General features: G+C 29.1%; 1 protein-coding gene across 1 annotated transcript in view; it reads left to right on the forward strand.

Moving 5' to 3' along the window:
- The first annotated feature begins 782 nt into the window (after positions 1-782).
- LOC132934775 (uncharacterized) overlaps positions 783-22,133 on the forward strand; it is a 303,914-nt gene continuing 282,563 nt past the window's right edge. The window contains exon 1 of the mRNA XM_061001118.1: positions 783-937. Within this exon, the coding sequence (XP_060857101.1) occupies positions 857-937 (81 nt within the window). The 5' untranslated portion in view covers positions 783-856. The remainder of the gene's footprint in view (positions 938-22,133) is intronic.

The following is a 22,133-nucleotide window of genomic DNA, read 5'->3' on the forward strand; positions in this document are numbered from 1 at the left end:
TTTAAAATTTATATTTGATAAATATCGTTTTGAAAATTCAATACAAGGTTCTTCATAAATTATTTAGTAGCAGTTGAAAAATAATATATATATACATATTCACGGTTTTTTTTTTATAAGCGTTTAAAGTTCTATTTTTGAGAAAAATTCAAAATTCTTAAACATCTTGATAATTTGCTAGTTATTTTGTAGTTAAAAATGTATAAAATGTTTAATTTAAAATTTAAAACAAGATTTCATAACAAGTTTAAGCAAGGACGTAATCAAATATTAAACAAGGAATAACGATTATAGTTATTTTGTTGCAATTCAAAAATATTATTTGTGGGTATAGGTAGCCACTTGAAACCTTTAAAGTATATTATTATATTGTATAACATTATACACAAATAATAACCTTCTTCGATCAAAATCGTTTTTCATATAAAATGATTTTATATCATTGAATTCAATTTTAACACATAGTGACCATCTTATTTTCTAGACACCTACTCTACAAGATAATGTTAATTTTTTTTGTTTTTCAAAATTAGGGTGTAAGGCTGCCTATCCCCGCCTGGCTTCACATTCATAATATAACATGTATATTATTACGAAATTCGTGCACTTGTTCAATAAATTGTATCACAACGTACCTGAAATATGTACTCGGCTCGTCTCCGTCATTTTAGATTTAGGCGGACCGCTCATCGCGCCACCTATCGCGCCTGCCACCCACCCTCTGCGCGCGACCCCGCCGAACCGCCCCCGACGCGGTCTTATCTCGCTTGCCGACCACCGACCGTGCTCGCAGTCATTCCACGGACACCACCACTGATACACATCCGTAGAGCACAGCACCAGCAGCAGCAGAGCCATGGGTACGTTCCGACAACGGATGGTCGCGATCGCAACGGTCCTCGCCGTATTCGCCGCTGCGCCGAGTGTTTCGAGATCGGTGAGTACCTACGTAATAATATTAATATTATTAAAACCACTGTGAAATCGCGGCTCGATTTCGAACACACGATTACCGTCATCGTAAGTCACGTAGTTTATCGCGAGGGTCCGATTTATGAACGGTCTATTATCGAGTATTATATTTTATACCTAATATATTAAAAAAGAAAAAATAATAATAACGAAATGTTTGTTTAAAAAAAAAATATAGTAAATGAAAATTTGGTATTTTACAATTTTTTTCTGGTCTTGTCAATCGACTAATTGTCGAAATTTGGTAACGAAAAAAAAAATTCCGGTACACGTAAATTTGATTTTCTTTTATGCCCCAACATACGCGAATCAAAATATTAAAAAAAAATACATTCTGATTATGTTACGACGCTTTCACTTCTTTGAGTTCCTCTCATACCTAACCTACAGCCAATATCTTCTGATACTTAATTAATACATTCATTTTTTCTAGGAAATATTCACTCTTATTTTCTTAAATTATAATTTCGTGTGCTTACATTTTTAAACGATTTAAAAAAATATGACAATGCACAATTTTTGCCAAACAGTGGATAAACCGTTTTGATGGCCAACTTTAGAATATCCTATTTTGATAGAAACTACATTTATATTTAGAAATAAATTTTGTTAAATGACATAGGTAATATTATTTTGCCGTCGAATCCAAAATTGTTGTCATCGTCAATAATGTGTTTACAATATTATTCTAAATAAAATTTACAGTCATAAATTTGGCTTGTTATTATAAAAACGTTATTTTTATCATAATTTTCACAAAAAAAAAATCAGAAATAGTTAGTAAAAAGATCTTTTCAAACTCTAAATATAATAGAAATCCCCTTTCAGAGATGTGAGCATTCATGTATTTCACAAAATATGTTCACTATTATTGTTAAAATGTATCAAAGTTGTAATATAATATGAAAAGGTTAAGGTAATGTATCCGGAATTAATACCTTTTGAATAAAAATTATTTATACGCAAATATTACTTTTTGGGGATAGGTACTTTATTATACAACGTTTCCATCAAAAAGATTGGAAATAGGCCGTTCTGAGAAATACTCCGGGAAGGCAAATAAAATATTACAAGAAATAATAATATGTACAACGCGTAGGTACGTATATTGACATAATTTAAAGAAAATGAAAAATACCCGTCACAAGAAAAAAAAAATAACATTTTATTCTTGATAATACCAAAAAGTCTTATTATTACTAATAACCTGAAAATATTTATTTTCTTCAATTTGCGGGTGGATTTTCATATTTTACATAAATTTTTAATGACCGTTCACGTTGACAAGATGTGTTGTCATTCCCTCATTGTTATTGAATCCATATTTAGTTACTAGGTAGCACAATAAGACACAGGTAATATTTTTAATATTATCGTGGGACTTCAACATACATGGATTGAATTACATTTTTCTTTCTAAATTCAACATGTAAATGGGCAGAGATAGATTTTATTTTAACTTCCCATTGTATTATTGTTACCTTAAATTATTTATAACTTAAATTCCTTTTCAAGGTCGACAAAAAAATCCTTTCAAAGTTATTTTCCCGAACAATTTTAACCGCGCTTAGAATAAACGGGCTGTTTCGTTCGGGAGGAACTATTTGTTATCATATGCCCTTTCGAATGAATTTTTGTTACTTGTCGTCTTAATAGGCCCTCGCGTACAAACATAGACAATATCAATAATACTAAGTCCAATGTTCAGCTCGGATTCTCGCATATTAAAATATTTTTAATTGTTCTTTAATCGAGTAAAGGAACCCAGTCTATAATCATGTGATTAGCAAAGTTATCCAAAATTGTGAACAAAATATTTCTTATCTAAAGCTATTTACGAGTGTCGGCTATGTGGTGAACTACTTGTACTTTTAACTAACATCGATGCGGTCATGAATCGACCAGGAAAATCACAGAGATCTATGGCATAATGTTTTAAAATTACCAAATGTCGTGATGGTAACATACATTTTGGAGTAGCTTACATAATCTCAATATTTCTTCTAAAGAAAGATACATTTTACACATCAACGTATAGAATGAACTATAATAGATATGAAAAAAATGTTTGGTTTTTAACCACTTGCCTATACTAGATGTAGGCATATTAAAATATAATATACTTTTGGTTTTTAAAGCGATTCGAATTAATTATCATTTTTATTCTACGGTTGCATCGGCAGGGTATAATTATTGTTCGGGTAGGTAACGTTATACGCAGAGTATAATAAGTTACAACTGACTTTCGGCACCGGAATTACAATTAAATAAATTCATATTTTATACTTTTGTCGTTTAATTGTTGGCATCCGTGCAGAATTTGGTTGGCTTCTTTGTAAAAAATAAAATCACATCAAAATGAAATATTATTACAAGCTTATTGAAACACTTTTGAAAGTTGTGTATTTTTCATAGACTTATAATATATAAGTATGTTATAAGTCTGGTATTTTTAGTAACATTAATAGTTTTATGATTGATATTTTTCGGTGTATATCCCCTAAATATTTCTTATACCGCAAATCGAATTACATTTTGACTTTCAATTAATGTCCGTTCGTTTGATTCGAACTTCGAAGGGAGTGGGTAGGTTGGTCCATTTTTTGTAGTTTTATCACACTAGTATTATGTACTATGTTTATGACGTCTTGTTTAATAATAATCGATTTTTTTTCAATTTTTCGAGAAGAAAAATAAAAAATAGAAAGTGGAACATCATAATTTATAAACTATTACTATAACCAGTTGGGTGCTAGAAATCGGCAGTAATAAGATTTATAAGAATTTGGTTCCGATAGCATTGAACAATTTGAGCATTTGATTTTTGTATATTATACATACTATTTTTATATAATCATGAATACCGTCATTGTCTAAATAGGATTGATGGAAAATTAACGTTTCCCAATGAGTTCCATGGAAAATCTTGTTTAGGTCCTTAACGTTATTTTCAAGCAATGCTGAATTTAAAATTACATAGAAGGGCAGTCAACATTCCGGCAGCTCATCACTAATAATAATATTATCTCCTAACACGTTGTTAATTTTTTCCAACCAATCAATCATTTTCAACTTAACCAATCAATTGTATCACCTATAAATGTAGATGATTAAAATTTTTTTTAAACTTTAACATTATAATATGTACCTACCTACTTACCTACACACCTACCTACCTAGCTATTCATTATTATTGTTACTTTTTTATTAGTTATTGTTATTTATACGGAAAAGTGAACAAACATCTTTCAGGTATATGTGTTACCAAAAGTTCTTACCTAGTAAAAATAATAGAGTTTTGTGTGGAAAAAAAGTTAACTAAAGTAAAGTAAACACTAAAATAGTTTTTTTTAACTCTTTTGAAAGTACCTAAATTCTTTGAATATATGGTGTAATTAAAATGTAATAATAACACTAGTAACAGTATTCATTATTTATTACTAATAACTGGCATCGTCTGAACATTTCGATATCCAGTAAAAATACAGCCCACACCAAACATTGAAAATAGTCGAATGAAATAAAAATAATATTTTATACCTATCTAACAAGTGATTGTAAAATAGAACGAAACAGTTTTGATCTCTTTTGCCACGGTGCTACTAAAACGCGTAAGACCTATAATAGTTACCTAATGGTTAACCAATTACTTAGGTACCAACAACATAATATTATTACTATAGAGTATAGACTTATTATACAAACGTTTAACACATATGTTTGGAATAAATAATGTGAACATAATACATTTTGATACACAGTTATTATTGATATACTGGTGTTATTATTGTTATCGTGACTTATTATAATCGTAGTAGAGTTTATAAAATGCTAAGAACCAGAAAAAAATTGTCATCGTTAATTTGATAATGGTACAACACTTGCAATACCCGTTCCATGTACTCAAATAATTTCCATTGTTAATGCCACGCGCCATGCTTTATTAATCATTTGCGCCCTTCGTTATTATAACTCAATTTGTAGGTATCGAGAGTTTGAAATAGAATATGTTTCATACATAAATTGTATGAATATAATATATACGAAACTTGGTAAACACGTACCCTTAACTACATCTCGATATTATTTCGTGGGTACAACTAAAGAAAAGTTATACCAGCCATATTGTGACAATATATATTATTCAAATACAAGTCGGAGATCCCATGTATGCGAAACCCTTCTCCCCTCAATACCAACCCCACCCAACACTCAAAAATCTTGCAGAAAATAACCTATATCCAGAAAGACGCGACGCTTAGCATTGGAAAAATTCTCATTGGTAGGTGATGTCCACCCAGTTTACCATCCACGTCGATAATAACTGTGTTTTTTTTCTTATTTAATTATCTATTCTCTGAAGTACAATAACATTTGTATTACGCCAGAGAGTCACAACTCACAATAATGACAACAATAAGTTGCATACAATAATGCAAGGTTCCTCATATTAAGTTTCTTTAAATAGAAAGTCAAAAAACATTAAAGATACAAATGCACGATTATCTTTTTTATAGGTATGCATTTAAAGTTCAAATTTTAACAGTATTCATCGAAAATTTTCAAAGTAATTAGCATTAAGAAATTCATTAAAGTTATTCTTTCCATAGCTAACATTAGACATTTTAATAGAAGATACCCCAAATTCTTATGAGCGTTTGAAATTAAATTGTTTACGATATTAGATTTTTACCGGTAAATTAACGAATTTTCATCTATCGATTTTTGATATTTTGTTTGTAATTCAAAAACGAATAACCGTAGACTCTTACAATTTTCCATACATTGTACAATTTTTAAACTGTTTTGACACTTTTTGAGCTTCCTATAATAGTCATGAGACATATTTCAAATTTTTTGAATTTTTCAAATCTTGTAAATTATTTTTCAGTTAGAAATTCATAAAAGGCAATTTATAGTCATGAGATATATTCGATTTTTATTAATTTTTTAAAATTATTAAATTAGATTATTTATTTAAGTATGCTAGGATGACACAACATCTCCTCTCAGAATCGTTTTTCGTATGCAATGATTTGTAATTGAATTCAAAATATATAACACATCCATTACAACGACATGATCGACAACTACTATACAGCAGACCGGTGCCCACTTGTCCACCTTTTTTTTATTATATACTTTACATATTCATTGTAAAGATCATAAACCTTAGGATTTTATAAGAATATCATATTGGTAACATAATATACATGAAATGTACAGGACAAAAAAAACATGATCTCGTTTTAAAAATTTTTTATTATATTATTTTTGTTTTGAATAAATACCTACTAGAATCGTTCATAGTATTTTCTTGTTTACCTAAATTACATAATATTATCATATTTCATAAATTAAAAACGTTATTTTTGAATGGGTACTGGTCGAAATATATATTACAGAGTTAAATGGTTTAAAGTAGGAATATATCTACTACTCATGTTCACCAGTATTGTAGATGTAAGTCTCAAAAGCTAAAATGCCGGTTGTAAGGGGAGCATAATAACTATATTTTAATTAAAGTATGATGGAGGCTGACACTGGTGAGACACTAGCTGTATAATATAATTTTAAATATTTATAATTATAAATATGATTCCTGAAGACTGAAGAGCAAAAAGAGGTAGGTGATGTTTTTTATATTGTTTACTCTCACTACTTATATTATGTTTTATTAGTTATGTGAGCATGATCATCGGAGCACGGTAACCTATACCTATGTTTTTTTCATATAGATACGAGGCGTGTATTATTTTCAGGTGACATAGTTAATCAATCGGATAAAAACTGATTAGATTACATGGTCATAAACATAACTAGCCTGCACACGCAGGTGCAACGAAAAATAGAAATATTATATATGTGTTATATATATGTTGGTAAAACAAGATGGTACCTAATTTTAGTGCAAGCGTCTATAAATTCTATATACTAATACTATGTTTTTAAAATTTGTTTATTTGTCTGGTCATTCTGTGACACCTCGTATCTATAGCGTTTTATAAACGTACATTACCTATAGCGTTGTTTTGTAAGTCGTAACCGTTTCACATTGTTCACCGCCACCGACAACGGTCCGGACAATATAATAATGGTTTGTATATTTCAATATTACCCAAGGAAATTAATGTAAAATATCATTTTCCATGATACCGGAGCTCGCGGTGTGGCGACGAAATAAAAGTCATCCTAAAGGCTCAGCTTTACATACAATATGTATATATACGACACGAAGTAGGCATTTATTGTTTGTATATTTGTGTGCGATATTAAATAACGACGTCCGTTTTAAACGCTCCTAGTGTATTACATTATATACGAAATGAGATGTAATTCAAAAGAAGGCCTTAAGTTTTTTCCCCCATCGGAGGATTTAGTGGCGGTGGTGGGGTGACGACATCGTTTTCTTTCTCTCCTTCGTAATTTTTTCTTCTTTGTTTTTTTTTTCTACGATTAAATGCAAAAAGCATCAAGAAATAATAACGCGATCGCGTTTGAAGAATACAAAACAACCGTTTAGACTCCTCTCGCCTATTATATTATGATACGCATATACGGCGATTATATTATATTTATCTCAATTTTTCCCCCTTTGTTTTCGACTTACGTCTCTGACAACAATATAAAAATGACCCTTTGCGTACAAAAAATAGTGTCAAACGGTATAATTTTTGTTGAAACAATATGTTTTAATACAATTGATTTTTAATTTTTTTTCCAAAATGAAAATAATATAATATCAAATTGTATTATGTCACGAGAAAATTGTATTTATTATTAAATTTTTGGCAGAAACGATGTATTGCCGAATTCATTAACATTTAACACCCTGCGTTATGTTTACTTCATCGAAAATTAAAAAAATCGTTTTAATTACCAACAAATTTTAGCTAACTCGACGATGTCGTTTATAACCTACCACTTTGTCTTTTGTTTATCTGCAGTGTGTATAATATTTGATAACACAATAATTTTAGTTATCGACAAAAATATATTTAAATACGATATTAGGTATGTGACTGAGGAAGTGATCATTTAAAATATTTAATAATATTAAAATCATAAGAATAGTTTTTGACGAGAATGGACGGGGCAAGATAACCTGCTGCAGTAGGTAGGTAGATACATATCAACATGGCATAATGACACGTCATACGCATAAATGCATAATTTTGCTGTCACTCATGATCGTTATAATAAACTTTAAATAAGATAAGTTTCCTTTTTGGCTTAGGCGCATACTTTGAAAATAAATGACATGTATATTATATGACTTCTGCAGTTCGTTATCAATACGATAGGTCACATGAATGTTAAAAAGGTGTACGATGATAGATAATAATAATATTGTAAAAATATGAGCACATTTACTCGAATTATATAAGTTATTCTTTATTATTTATATGCAATAATAAGCAAATAAAAATAAACTACCTATTTATAAGATAATAGTCTTGTTAGGGACTAAGGGTGTTAAGACTGATTTTTAGACTTGACGCGCGATAATTTTTCAGACGAATATTTTGTCAAGTGAAGAGGTGAACATTTTTTTTAAAAATTAATTCTAGAATATTCTAGAGTTCTAGCAATGCATAAAATATAATGAATACTAAATCAGGGATATGGAGAAATAGATATTATAATACCTAGTTTTCAGTATTAGAAATAGGTAGGTAGTCTTTTTTTGATAGGTATATCTTTTTTCAATGAAATATTTTCATAAGAACGTAGGTAATAACATAAATATTCGCATTTAAGGCATATAATTTTGTAGTCAACATGCAATATTATAATACAAAATTTACTAAATTGAAATTCGGTTAATTAATTAAAGACTATGACTGCAAACAGCACTGCACAAAAAAAAAATTTAAGAATCGTATTTTGTGTTAAATTATAATATCGACGTAATGTGGACCAATATAATTAAGTGTTGTAACTTATATAACAAATGTAAAACGCTAAAATATAATCTGAAGATATATAGTTTGAAAATTTAATAATGGCACCTCTCGAAAAAATTCTGTGTTTCTACACTTTCATCGAATGAAACATTTTTGGTCAAGATTTCAGAGGTATTGCTAATGGAAAAGTTGAAAGAGTACGCCTTTCTTTCCAGTTTTCGACAAATTATTACACGCTGGTTAAAGTTTGTACAATCTCCTGTAACTTGTCTTTACTTGTTTATTTGAAGTCGAAATAATATAGCTCAATGTAATTTATACAAAGTTTAATAATTTAAAGGACATCTTAATACTCAGAGATAAACAAATAAATTACTAATTGCAACTAATTCAGTTTGTTTTTCGTGTTTCCTTGAACCAGGCCTTCTACACGTGACACATCCCGGCAGTTGTATGTATAATATTATAGACAAAAGTCGCCGAATTTATATTATAATTATTTATAATAGACGAGTAAGGTTAATTGTAAATGGAGATATTACATACTATTTGGATAGGTTACAGGTTTCTTACCTGGTAAAACAGAGCGAAAAATATTATAATATACCGGTACACACCACGACTTCTGTCGGGTTTTGAAAATGATGTAGAAATAAAATAAAATTTTAAGAATAAATTCACTTTTTACGCAGAGGAAATATGTTCGTTTTAAGAGCGTTATTCATGTTTTTGCGGTTAACTAATTATTAATAATATGAAATATTTGTGGTTCAAACAGATCGACTAATGACACTCTCGAATACGCTCATACCATGTAAATAACTCGATAACAATATTTGTAAAAAATTCACTACCTAGGAATTTTAGGGCAACTTCTTAACATTTTTCAAAATTAAATTTATTTGTTAACGTTTTCTGATTTTATAATTCTGAAAATATATTTGAATCCAGCAGAAAAACGTCTGCATACGTACGGAACGGTTTTAAATTTAAATTTATAGTTTAACTTTGCAACGATGATTTGATAAACCCGTATTTTCAAGTTTTCGATTACGAATAAAAAAATAAATAACAGTATATTCTTTGTTCAATGTGTTCCCCATACGTACTGTGGACATATTTCTACAGAATTCAAATATTTTTTTCAGCGTTAAAATCGGACAACGTCAACCAATTTCAATTTTGTCAAGACTTTAGGTCATAATTTAAACTAAAATTAACAGTATTATCGAGTTGGGCCCCTTAAGGTTTAAACGATGGTCGATGAGTTACAGGAGATATGGCTTAATATATTTCTGTAATAGGTACTGTAACAACTATTTAGCATACAGTGCATCGAAAACGTAATTTGTGTAATATGATTTTTTTATCGTTTCCGTAAAAAAAACAATTGCAATTATAATAACAGTGAATTATATTTTAACCTCACAATGATTCATTAACACTTTTCTTAAGTTTGGTTTCACGTCTGTCTGTGATCAAATCTTGCGCGCTCGATTTGAGGCACTTTTTTTTTTATTTCAATACAATTGATCAGTTTACGATTTCGTATAGTATAAATAATAAGTCACTCGCACGACGTATGTTATTGCTTTGGATAAAATATATTTTATTAGGTACTTATATTTTTATATTTTTTTTACGATCACTGAAAATTTAAAAAAAAAAAGTCTTACAAACATTAAACAACCAATCGGGTTTATGTAAAAATGTTTTTTTGAAGCAATTATTATTATAGATGATTATGGTGATTATTATTATTATTACGGCAATATCTATTAGTGCTTATGTACAATTTTTTTAAGTTTTGTAACTGCCTAGCGAATGGTCGTCGTAACGAGTCAGTCAGGATTTTATTTTATCCATGAATAAACCAAACTTGTAAAATATACTTGTAAAGAACACTTTTTTACTAGTAGGTAGTTAGATACTCAGAATTCACATAATATTCAAGTATTTCAAACAATTTTTATCATGGAAGCATTTGAATGTTATTTTTACATTTGTATGTCAATTTAAATTTTTACAACCCACTCTATAGTTCAAGCAAAATGTAATACAATTTTATAATTTCATGTGAACAAAATATATTTTATCTCAAATGACTTTAATTATTACTCAGATGCCATAAAAGAACATCAAAATCAGTATTCCACGTACAAAACGTATTCACTTTTACTGTTAAAAAATGAATTTTGGAAGTTGGATTTTTAAATGTCAAGGATTATTTTGGATTTGGGTGAAAATGTAGGAAACAATATTTTCTGGGACAGATTATAAGTACAGAAGTAATTTTTTTTCTCACAAATAAAAAATATTTATCATATTTACATGGATAAAAAATATAAAAAAACATAACATTAATATAGTACGTATTCGAGTATTTCATCATAAATGTATAAGAAAAAAATTAAGGTATTATTAAAATATTAAAATTCAAATGCTTTAAAATTCTGCCAAATAGCCTAAAATTTTGAATCGCAAGGTACCTAACCTAACCTATAGCCAGTAAGTTTTAATGTTTTTTAACCGAATCCGCAACACGAAAACATTCAATCGTCAAAAAAAACAAAACAATGGACGAATAAGTATAAATATTTTATTATATAAATATTTAGCAGATAATGTGAGTGTTTAGCGGCGATGAAAACATTAAATTGAAAAATACTGGTCGATGTACGGACAGATAACGCGTGGAAATTGAACGGCGAAAACGATTGCAGCGAATTCGGGTCGACGATAATAATATTGCGAAATACATTATGCGAAACATGCCATCACGATAACAATTTAACCGAACAAAGGGTAAAATGGAGGATACATATTTGAGTAAAAAAATAAAAATTGAAAACCAATGTTCAATGTTTACAGTAGGTAGTTGGATAATAGAGGCCACAAATATAATATTTTATTATGCTAGCAAATTTTTTTTTTTTTAGTTATTTATAATAACGACATAAAATCGTGTTGCTTTAATTCTCCCCCCCCCCCCCTGACTCACCTTAAAGTATAAATATCTAAAATAGTAGATTTGACGTAAAGTGACGTTTGATAGTAAATTGTTGCAGTGAACTATATCAGTTGTATGCAGACATTTTCGTGGGCTATTGGCTACCTAAGAAATAATATTATATTATGACTGTGCTGAGGTTAAAAAGAAGCCAACCCTTATTACCAGTTCGTTTAGTTATAACAAAATCATTTCGTAGTCATTAGACTAACCAATACCTATTATAACCTAACCAGTACCTATTATATTAATATATTTTTTTATTTGGTCGCTCAATCGAGTTCACGAAAACATTATGTTCTTCTGATAGGCACTTGGATTGCCATAATATTCATATATGGCGAGTATTCCTCAATAACGTTACGAACTATGAAATCGTGATTATAATTAAATTTCATCATAATTATAATGAGAGGATTGAATTTATTACTGAAAGTGAAAATTTCACTTTTATCTCATCGTTAATGTATGATATTATGTGAAATAACAAACGACAACGGGATTAGTGTTTTCGTGTAAATATGTCGTTCTAAAAAAAAAAAACAAAAAAATAATAATAATAAAAATATTCATCGGCACGATAATACTATATTGTTGAGCTTTCCTCAGCGATATTCTTCGGTTTACATAATATACGAAATCAACGCGATTGGATTACGAACTCTAATTAAATTACCGCCGCGATGCTTAAAACGGCGACCAGTACACAAATACTACGCCACTTTGATGAGTCGGGTCGTGGATTTATTTATTTAAAATCATACCCCCGGTGAATTAATTCGCTTCCGATATCATATAATATATATTACTCGCTATAGGTACGAGGGTAGCTTTTGTGCGTATACAAATACACCGCACCACCACTGCACTGGGGCTGCATATACGCGAATTTATATTATATATATATATATATAAAGCCCGTGTATGAACATAGATACCCTCTTTTTATCTTCTTTTAATATTCATGTACATGATCAGTTTTGGTTGATTTGTTTTCTCCTTCGTACCTACTGCAAAGTGAACTCAGACACGGGACAGACCTTTATTTTTTTTCTTTGAACGGCAGCTGCACGTGGCGTATATTCCTCATGCACGTGCCTTATATTTATATTTACTTAGGAAGCGGCGAGATAGGAAACAAAATTAATTAAATTATCAAAAAGAAAAAAAAAACCCGTTTTCGTTTTATAATTCAGACGTCTCATTAGATTTTGTTTTATTGCTTTTTGTTCATGAACGGCGAATTTTCAACAGTCAACGCGTAAATATATTATTTATTTTATCGATTCCTTTTTAGGCCTACTGCAGGCGTATGTAGTTTAGTATATAATAGTATTTTACATGGTGTACTTATGGGTCAAACGTATGAAAAAAAATGTATGAACATTTTATGGATACTAAATAGTTTAAGATGTAGCTACTATTATTTTATAATAATAGTATTACAATTTACTATTTTTTTAAAACTTTATTATTATATCTCAATCTCAATATTTTCCAAAAGTAAATTAAAAAAAAATCTTAATTTTCAAATTAATTTACTCCTAAAAAATATTTATATTTTAAAATACAAAATACGTACTTAACTCGAGCAAACATTTATACAATCACAATTTATCTAAAACTAATAAGATTTACAAATTGATTCTTTTGAATTTTAAAAAAAAAAAAAAAAACGAAATAGCATTTTATTTATATTTTTTGAGACTAAAAATAAAAAATAAATACATGTATACTAGACTTGTAATGCAAATGTCTATACAAAGCGTCTTTTGTTTAAATATTGATTACAACACATATATTTCATTTGTCAGATCATTATAATACACCTCAAGTGTACAATAGTAGTATACTTGAATATCGTGTACCTATGTAATTAGTGGATTAATTATAGACATTTAAAAACTGTCAATTTTGTTATGTTACAATTTTAAATCTGTGAAAAATATCATAAAACATGTACGTTTTAAGATTTTTTTTTTAGTAGTTTTAATTTGTTTGTTTAAATTTAATGTATATAATATTATGGTTTATCTTAATTACTCTCATCGTTATTTAATAAAAAAACGACCTCGAGGTCTTTGTAAAGATCTTTACAATAACCTCATTTTTAGAATTCTGAATATACGTCAATACTTGAACAATTTGAACCAATGTCGTAGAAATTTGAAATGTTCTGATCCTCACGTTTACTCTATGCACACGCGGCACACCCGAAACATATTTTATTTTATCACAAAGTTTTTATTTGCCAAGTTAGGTAAAGTTTATACACTGAGACTTCTCAGTCAGTGCTGTCCGAGATAAAAGTTAGTCTTTAGGGAATTTGATTTTTATGTTTGGAAAAATATTGAAAAAGCAGACGTGTAGTACAGATGTATGTAGTTTACGTGCGGTGGTTAATATCCAAAACCCTGTCGGTCACTCTCCGTATTCTGTTTGTGTCTGACAAAAAAACTTTTAAAGTAGTACAATATAATTTTATCGTGCATATCATTTTATAGAAATTATATATAAATACATCATATTAGAAAACATCCGACTCGAGAGTTGGTTGGCTCCATATTTTTAATATATTATATTATATAAAATGGATGACTATTTATAAACATAGAGGGTGATTAACTTGCTAACATGCTCACATCATCAATATTATTCGTCAATTTTGTGTTCATTCAAATTCTGATTTTAGGAATTTTGTACATGTAGGCCTTATAGATCATGATATTTTTTAAGAATTAGATTATCTAAGAAATATCGTTTGGTATTACAAATTTCTATTTTGAAATGAGAACCTTCACTTTGAATGTAGATTTGTAAGAAATTTTTTCTAGAATTTGCTTTCTTGACCATTTAAAAAACAAAAAAAGTATGAATGTATTCGATAAACTTGTCATTTATTGGCTCAATTATGTAGAACTTTATATAATATTTAAAACAAACTATACATCATAGTAATAATGAGCTAAAAGGCTAAATTGAAAATGAAGTATAGTGAACCATACTATGCGTGTATACAATTATATATCTACGAATTAAATAAATATCAATAATATACCTATTGGCTATTATTATATATTTTATTAGTTGAATATTTGTGCTGACATTTTAAATAAATTTCATATTACAGAATAATATTAAGGATATGTTTTCTTAAGTAACAACGAGATAAACATGTATAGTGTATTTTAGATTCTGTGCGGAGCTACAATGGTGTTTATTATTTTTATTATTAATTATTTTATCTATACAATATTAATTACAATAACTCGTTATGACGGTTAACAGATAATATAATATTATAAGGTCTATTAATTAATACTTTTGACGTATATTGTTATTATTTTTGTAATTACATAGGAATATCGTTTTTTAATCATATTTTTGTATGAAATAAAAATAATATAATGTATCAAAATTATCATAAGTGAGTTTGCGTATAAAAGAAATATTTCCTTCTCTCTCTCTCGAAACATTTTTGATATTGAAATATCTGTTTACTCGGATAACGGTGCACGGGTGCAAAAAAAAAAAAAGAAGAAAAGAAATGATGATTTTGCGAAAAAATATCCGAAGGTCATACATACATTATGTTTTTTTTTTTTATACAATTCTAATGTATCGAAGATTTATATTTGAATTCAAATACGGTCTATAATACCTATTTTAACAAATACGATTCCCCTTTCATATCTGTACATTATTTTTACCTCGGTACTTTCTATACGATCAAACTGATAATATGTAAGCACCCACATAATAATAGTGAATAGTAATAGGTAATATTAAAATTTCAGTGATGTTTCTTGATAAAATATTATTATACATAAATTAATATATTTTATAGTTTATATATATATATGATCCACACACAGGTACTTATTAAAAAAATGGAGACTTGTTTTAAACTGAGTTATGTTAATTTTTTGTTAATTATTGTTAATTATCTGGTTAATGTTGTACAAATCCAACTAGATTACGTTTACCTTCTCAAAAATGTTGTTATTCTACATAGGTATTTATGTACTTAACAACTAACAAGTCTCTTAGCTCTAAAACAGAATTAGAAGCAATATTAACACCTATCTGAGCTGCGTCATTGCGTCAACTTATTATTTTGATTAACTTACTCAAGTATACCTATAATTTCGTGTGTAATATTACACAACATTACAACAACCAACAATGGTTATGTCATGGGGGTACTGTCGTGGTAATGTCAGTGGGTAAGTACCGATATTTAGGTACTTTGGATCAGCCTTAGCTAGAGAATGACCACTGACCACTTTGTCAAATAACTCTAATACCTACGCATAATAATTATTACGAAACAACTCACGATTTACTTCAAGCATTTCATATTTGTATATAAACACAACTAATATTTTGGCATGCAAACAAAAGTTAACTGTACAAATTTGCAAAAAAAAAAGCGGTTAAGTGGTCGTTTCTCTGCTGTACAGTGGGTTACGAATGAGTCAATGTAACGGATGGTGTTAAATTCGAATTCAATGATATAATATCATTATATAAGGTAAACGATTCTTAGCGGAGATGGTTTGTCAGCATAGAATATTATTTTCTATTAAATTTATATTGTACTTATTAATACGGTAGCCGGTTAAGTTGAATTGATATTATATTTGCATATTATCATATTTCAATATTCGTATGCAATAATATACTTGAGAAGTTTCAATTATCCACGTATACCTAATATTTCTAAATTACAGCAAAATAACTAAAATCGTTGTTCTTGGTTATTTAATATGTAATTTCGTCTAAATATAAACTTAAAATAACTAAAAAAAAAACTCTGGTTATATATTTTATAGATTTTTTGGTTAAAGCGTATTAACTACTTATGTGGAACCTTGTTTTAAATTTTTAATCCTTAGCTATAAAAGTTTAATATTTTATAAATTTTTAACTACTAAATAATTTGTAGATTTTCAATTTGATAAATTTCGTCAACATTTGAACTTTAAATGCTTACTAGAAAGAAAAGTGCATATGTAATATTTTTCTACTGCTGTTTTAATAATACATCAGGAGTCTTGTATTCATTTTCAAGATTTTTTCCTATACCTAAAGAATACAATTTAATTAAAATTTACAGAAAAAAAAATTAAGAAAATTCTAAATTGTAAGTGGCCGTAAAAGAGTCAAAATATTTTGAAAAATTCATCAAGTATAGGAAACGATAAAATAAACATTTGGTGTAATTTTCAAGTATCTACGGTAATTTGTTTTTGAATAATAACAAAATAAGAAAATCGTTATATGAGAATTTGTTCATTTACGGGTGAATATCAAATATTATATAACTTCAAACGCTCGTAAAAATTTTATTTTATTTTTCCAGTAATACTTTTTTTATGTTAAATGTGGGAAAACTTAAAGGAAATCTTGTACCTAAGTATTATTTCACAAAAAAAAATTTAAAAAAACACACATTGTAAAATCAATACATTCCAAGCTCTGTTCAGAATCTAAAATGGACATAAATTCTTAACACAATATTATTAAGTAGCGTTATTATCATCAACTGCATTTCATTTCAATAAATTGTTAATCATTTTTTTTTTAAATACAGCCTACGATACTATTATACCGATTATAAATATAATTCATATTTAATTTGATCACTTATTTACCTGGAAGTATAATTTATTGATTATTTCAATAACAATTTATTGGGTACAACAATGCAACTAGCAAATATCTATATTTATTTTATGCCAAATAAAGGTCATCGGTATTTGTATGCATAATAAGTGTATGTTAATGAACATTTAATATCCAAGTTTAATATAAATGACCCAGAATAATAGAGCGGTATTATAACAATTGTATGTTTAATGATATTTATGAAATATTATAATCGTCTTTCTATCGAGAGGTTCGAAACAAAATATTTGAGTATATTATTAAGATTCCAGATGTGGTCAGCAAAATACGAGTCATGTATAATATCGAGAAAAAACTTTGTCCTATAAAGTGGAATACATTATACTCTCAGTTAACTTTGCTCAGCTGTAAGGTACTTAAAATTGTATTTTTGATCCCGTTAAAAACCGTTTAGCACCAACCAACAATCACTGCTACTACTTAGGTATAGTCGTTATTAAAAAATTTAATTTTCACCTTAAACCAATACATTTTCAATGTTGCAGAATCCTTTTTATTTTCTGATAAAAATAATACGAAAAAAGTTAATACGGTTTTATGTTTTTCAAACTAGAATGATTTTTCTTTCGTTTTGTTGCTATCGAAAAAAAAAATATATAATCCGCGATACCTACTGAACTGTCTGAGCAGTCAAAATTATCCTGTTCTTTCATCTATATAACTGCCAGGCTTTTGAATTGAAGGTCTTGGGAGAAAATGTATTCCTCAGTCAAAAAGCTTAAAATGTAACACAATAGGTTCATCGTAGTTTGTTATTTTTAATAATTTAAAACTAATGAAATTATGATGTGTCAATTAATTTTTTATAAACTGTTTGAAATACAAATGTTGACATAATTTTTCAAACCCACAAAAATGTGTAAATTACTTTGAATATAGTTGAAACACAATAAAATGTTCAATTTAATACCTAAGTCTTTAACATTTAATAGAAACTCAAACTCTCTCTCAACGAGTACTTAGATAAATCAATTAAAAATTATCATACTCGTTGCCATGACTGTTTTATCGGCAATTTAAGGTCAAAATTTCACAAAATTGGATATTAAAAGAAAAATAATAATAGATTTTTAGGTTATTGGTTCACGTTCATATTATATTCGTGGACGTCACTTATTTCATATACATATAATAGAGTGTGAACGTGAACGAAATTCATATTTGTACGTTTTACAGGGTGTTCAATTTAAATTCTTATTTTTATTTAAATTGTATTTTTATCTAGTTAAATGTAAATTAAATTCAATAAAAAATTCAAAAAAATTCAATGATAATTTTGTATTGTGTTGTTTACACACTTTGTTATGGAATAGTACGTATACTGCGGTGTGGTGTCTTATTTCTGTAAACATTATGATACATTTATAAAAATTAAACGAACGCATTGTTTTTTCCAACGAACGTGAATGTGAACGAGTTCAGTTTTTAAGTTAAGTTTGAAAACACTGTGGGTTGTTTACGGTGACCGCGCGGTAGCCCGTCGAAGCTCGTCGCCGCGAATCGGTCGGCCACGGAAAGTTTCTTGCACGTACCTAGTTCGGAATCAACTTCATGATAATAATATTATAATACATGGCGATTATAAAACAATATTATTATGACAATGCCACAGCACTCGCGCATAATATATAGTGTCTATATCATCATCTCTAGCTGAATGAGTGACAGAACGCTGTGCAGGTCACATTCCGCCGCCGCCGTAGCCGCAATCTGTCTGGCGCACACGTACATACGATATAATAATAATAATAATAATATAATAATTTAACAGTGTACTTACTATATATATATATATACATCTGCAGGGTGTACCACGATAAACACAGCAGTGGTGTGTTTTATGTCGGTCGGGTAATCCCTTTACAACTTTACCGTTGACGGGGGAAACTTGAAAATTAAAATATATACAAGACGACGGACGTATAAACTTTTGCGTTTTCAAGTGTTTCGCTTGCGCGGAGTAGGGCGGTGTTTTTTTTTTTATGACGGGGTCGAGCCCTAGCTGCCGAAAGCAATATAATATCCTCGTCACCGCCGACAGACGATTTAACCCGTTTTTTTTTTTTATGAAAATCGTTATTATTATTATTATTATTATACAGCTCGAGCCTCCCTATACGCGTTTTTAGACATCTGTTGCCCCGACCACACACACACACACATAAATATATCTATGTGTACATCGCATCGTTCATGTTTCGGTGGCGCAAATCGTTTTCAAAAGTTCTGACACGGCCGCGGATGTGCTTTTGATAAATACTCACCTCGGGCATGGATTTGATTGAATTGTATTTATAATTTATTATTTATGGGGGGGGGGGGGGGGGGGACGATACAACTCACTTTTTTTTCAAAGCGCGAGTGAGGCGGTAGACATTATTGGGTAAGCAGAAAGTCGAATCTCCTCGAGGGCCCTCAGTGAAAAGTCTCTCCTCCCGAGAATTTGTTTAAAGAAAAGCGTATGAACTATATTGTAAGGCTATCTTTAAAAAAATAATAAAACCATGGCATTTCATTCGTACAAGCACTTGTATGTTAAATAATATATTATAATATTATAATGTATTAATTTCGTAAAGAATTCTTGTAATAGATTGGTTTTTTTTTACAAAAAACTATTTTTCACAATAATATAATATACAATAATTATATTGATGCCAAAGGCTGGCTTTGTGCATATTTCGACATGCAGAAAAAATAGCCAAATTATTTCACTCGAATTGTTAGATTTAGGAACGTGATACGAAATAGGTGTAGATGTATACAATATTCACAATATCTCATACTTTGTGAACAAATCATAATACACTAGAAACGTACCCCTATGGACTTTAAATAATAGTAATATATACTGTCAGAGCCGACGCCAGGCACTCGGGCTAGAACAGAATTTCAGTTAGGTGGCGATATTGTCTTGAGATATACCTATGTGGTATGTTTATAACTAAATTATATGAGTAATATTTGAGTCATTAGGCACGTATTTTAGTATTTACATAAAAATATAAAACGTTCAACATGGATATTATTTTTATTTTATATCGAACCTTGAATTGTGTACAGTATAATATTATACATTGAAAAAAGTTTCCCGACTAACCACTCAAATCACTAAGAATACAATAGTTGTACACGCCAAAGCATTTTGTGATGTTCAACGGTCAGGTAAATGTTTTATGAACTACGACTTCTTATATACATTATAATATTTTCAATGTTTGTAAAATGGTCTACAGTTTTTATTTTGTTGTTAATATACTTAGATCTATATTAAAAAATGCTTTGTTGATAAATATTTCAGAGTTAACAACAGTATATGCCACTATATGCACTAAAATGACAACATTATTAGCATAGTACATTCGCTATAGTGCTATACCTAAAAGTAAAATTAAAATTTTTAAAAAACCTATGCATAGGTACCTTTTACACTAGGTACTTATGTGCATATGTTATATTATGTATTATGCAGTATGTTTAAATATTGTATAAGAAACCTTGAAATTGTATTCAAGTGTTCCATCGTGTGTGTATAAATGAATACACATCTACCTGCCTGGTTCGAGTCCGAATTCGTCTAACCTATGAAATATTATACATTATATAATGTTATACAGTTGCAAGCGCGCCTATTAATCGACGTCAATCATTGATTTCAACGAGAAATTCAAATCTGTTTTTAAAATCATGTAGCTGCAATATATACGTTACTACTTTAGGATAGCAATACGTTGTATACAATTTAAAAAGTTTAAAGAGAGTACTTGGCCGATACAGAGTAAACTGTAATCTTGTCTTTCAAACATAATTTTAAACATTTTCAGATTGTTAAAATCGAACCCCGTGGGGAATGACTTCATTTTATGTCAGGCATGGGCAGCACGATTTGTTGATTAAAAATTAATGTGTTTTGCGGGGGCTTTAACCCACACTAACCTAACCCATACTATGTCGGTGGCAATGCGTTCATGTCTGGATGAATTTCATTACGCACGTCTTTACTCATGCTCATCTCATATTATGTGTATTCGGGGCTCCTAGAGTTCCCGAACGCGTGTTATTACTTATTATTACACTCGAATTGGCACGAAATGGACGACGGAAAGTAGTAGCAATCATATACCGTTTATACACATATATATACGTATAATACACATTTGGGTGAAGAGCGTTGGTACGAAAAAAAATGTTTGGATATAAAAAAAAAAATTCACAAAACGGTCGTCGTTTTTTAGTGATGCGGGTACGATAAATTTTCGAAAAGCTTTTCGTCACACCTGTTCGCGAATACCTTCGACGCACCTTCAATTCAGCGACGGTTCTGTTGTATGGTTTGTTGGTGGGGAAGGGGTGGGGAGGTCAGTAGAATATATCCTTACCAATGAATAAAAAAATGGTTTCTAGGTAGAATTTTATAAAGCTCCCCAAAATAAAAAAATTTGGACCCTCAAAGTGTTGACCTAGTTACATATTCGGTGTAAGTCATGTTGCAGTCATATAGTTTGTATTTAGTTATAACTTATACATAATCCTATGGATTTTTGAATTTATAA

Source organism: Metopolophium dirhodum, chromosome 1 (genome assembly GCF_019925205.1).
Source record: "Metopolophium dirhodum isolate CAU chromosome 1, ASM1992520v1, whole genome shotgun sequence".
Lineage (NCBI taxonomy): Eukaryota > Metazoa > Arthropoda > Insecta > Hemiptera > Aphididae > Metopolophium > Metopolophium dirhodum.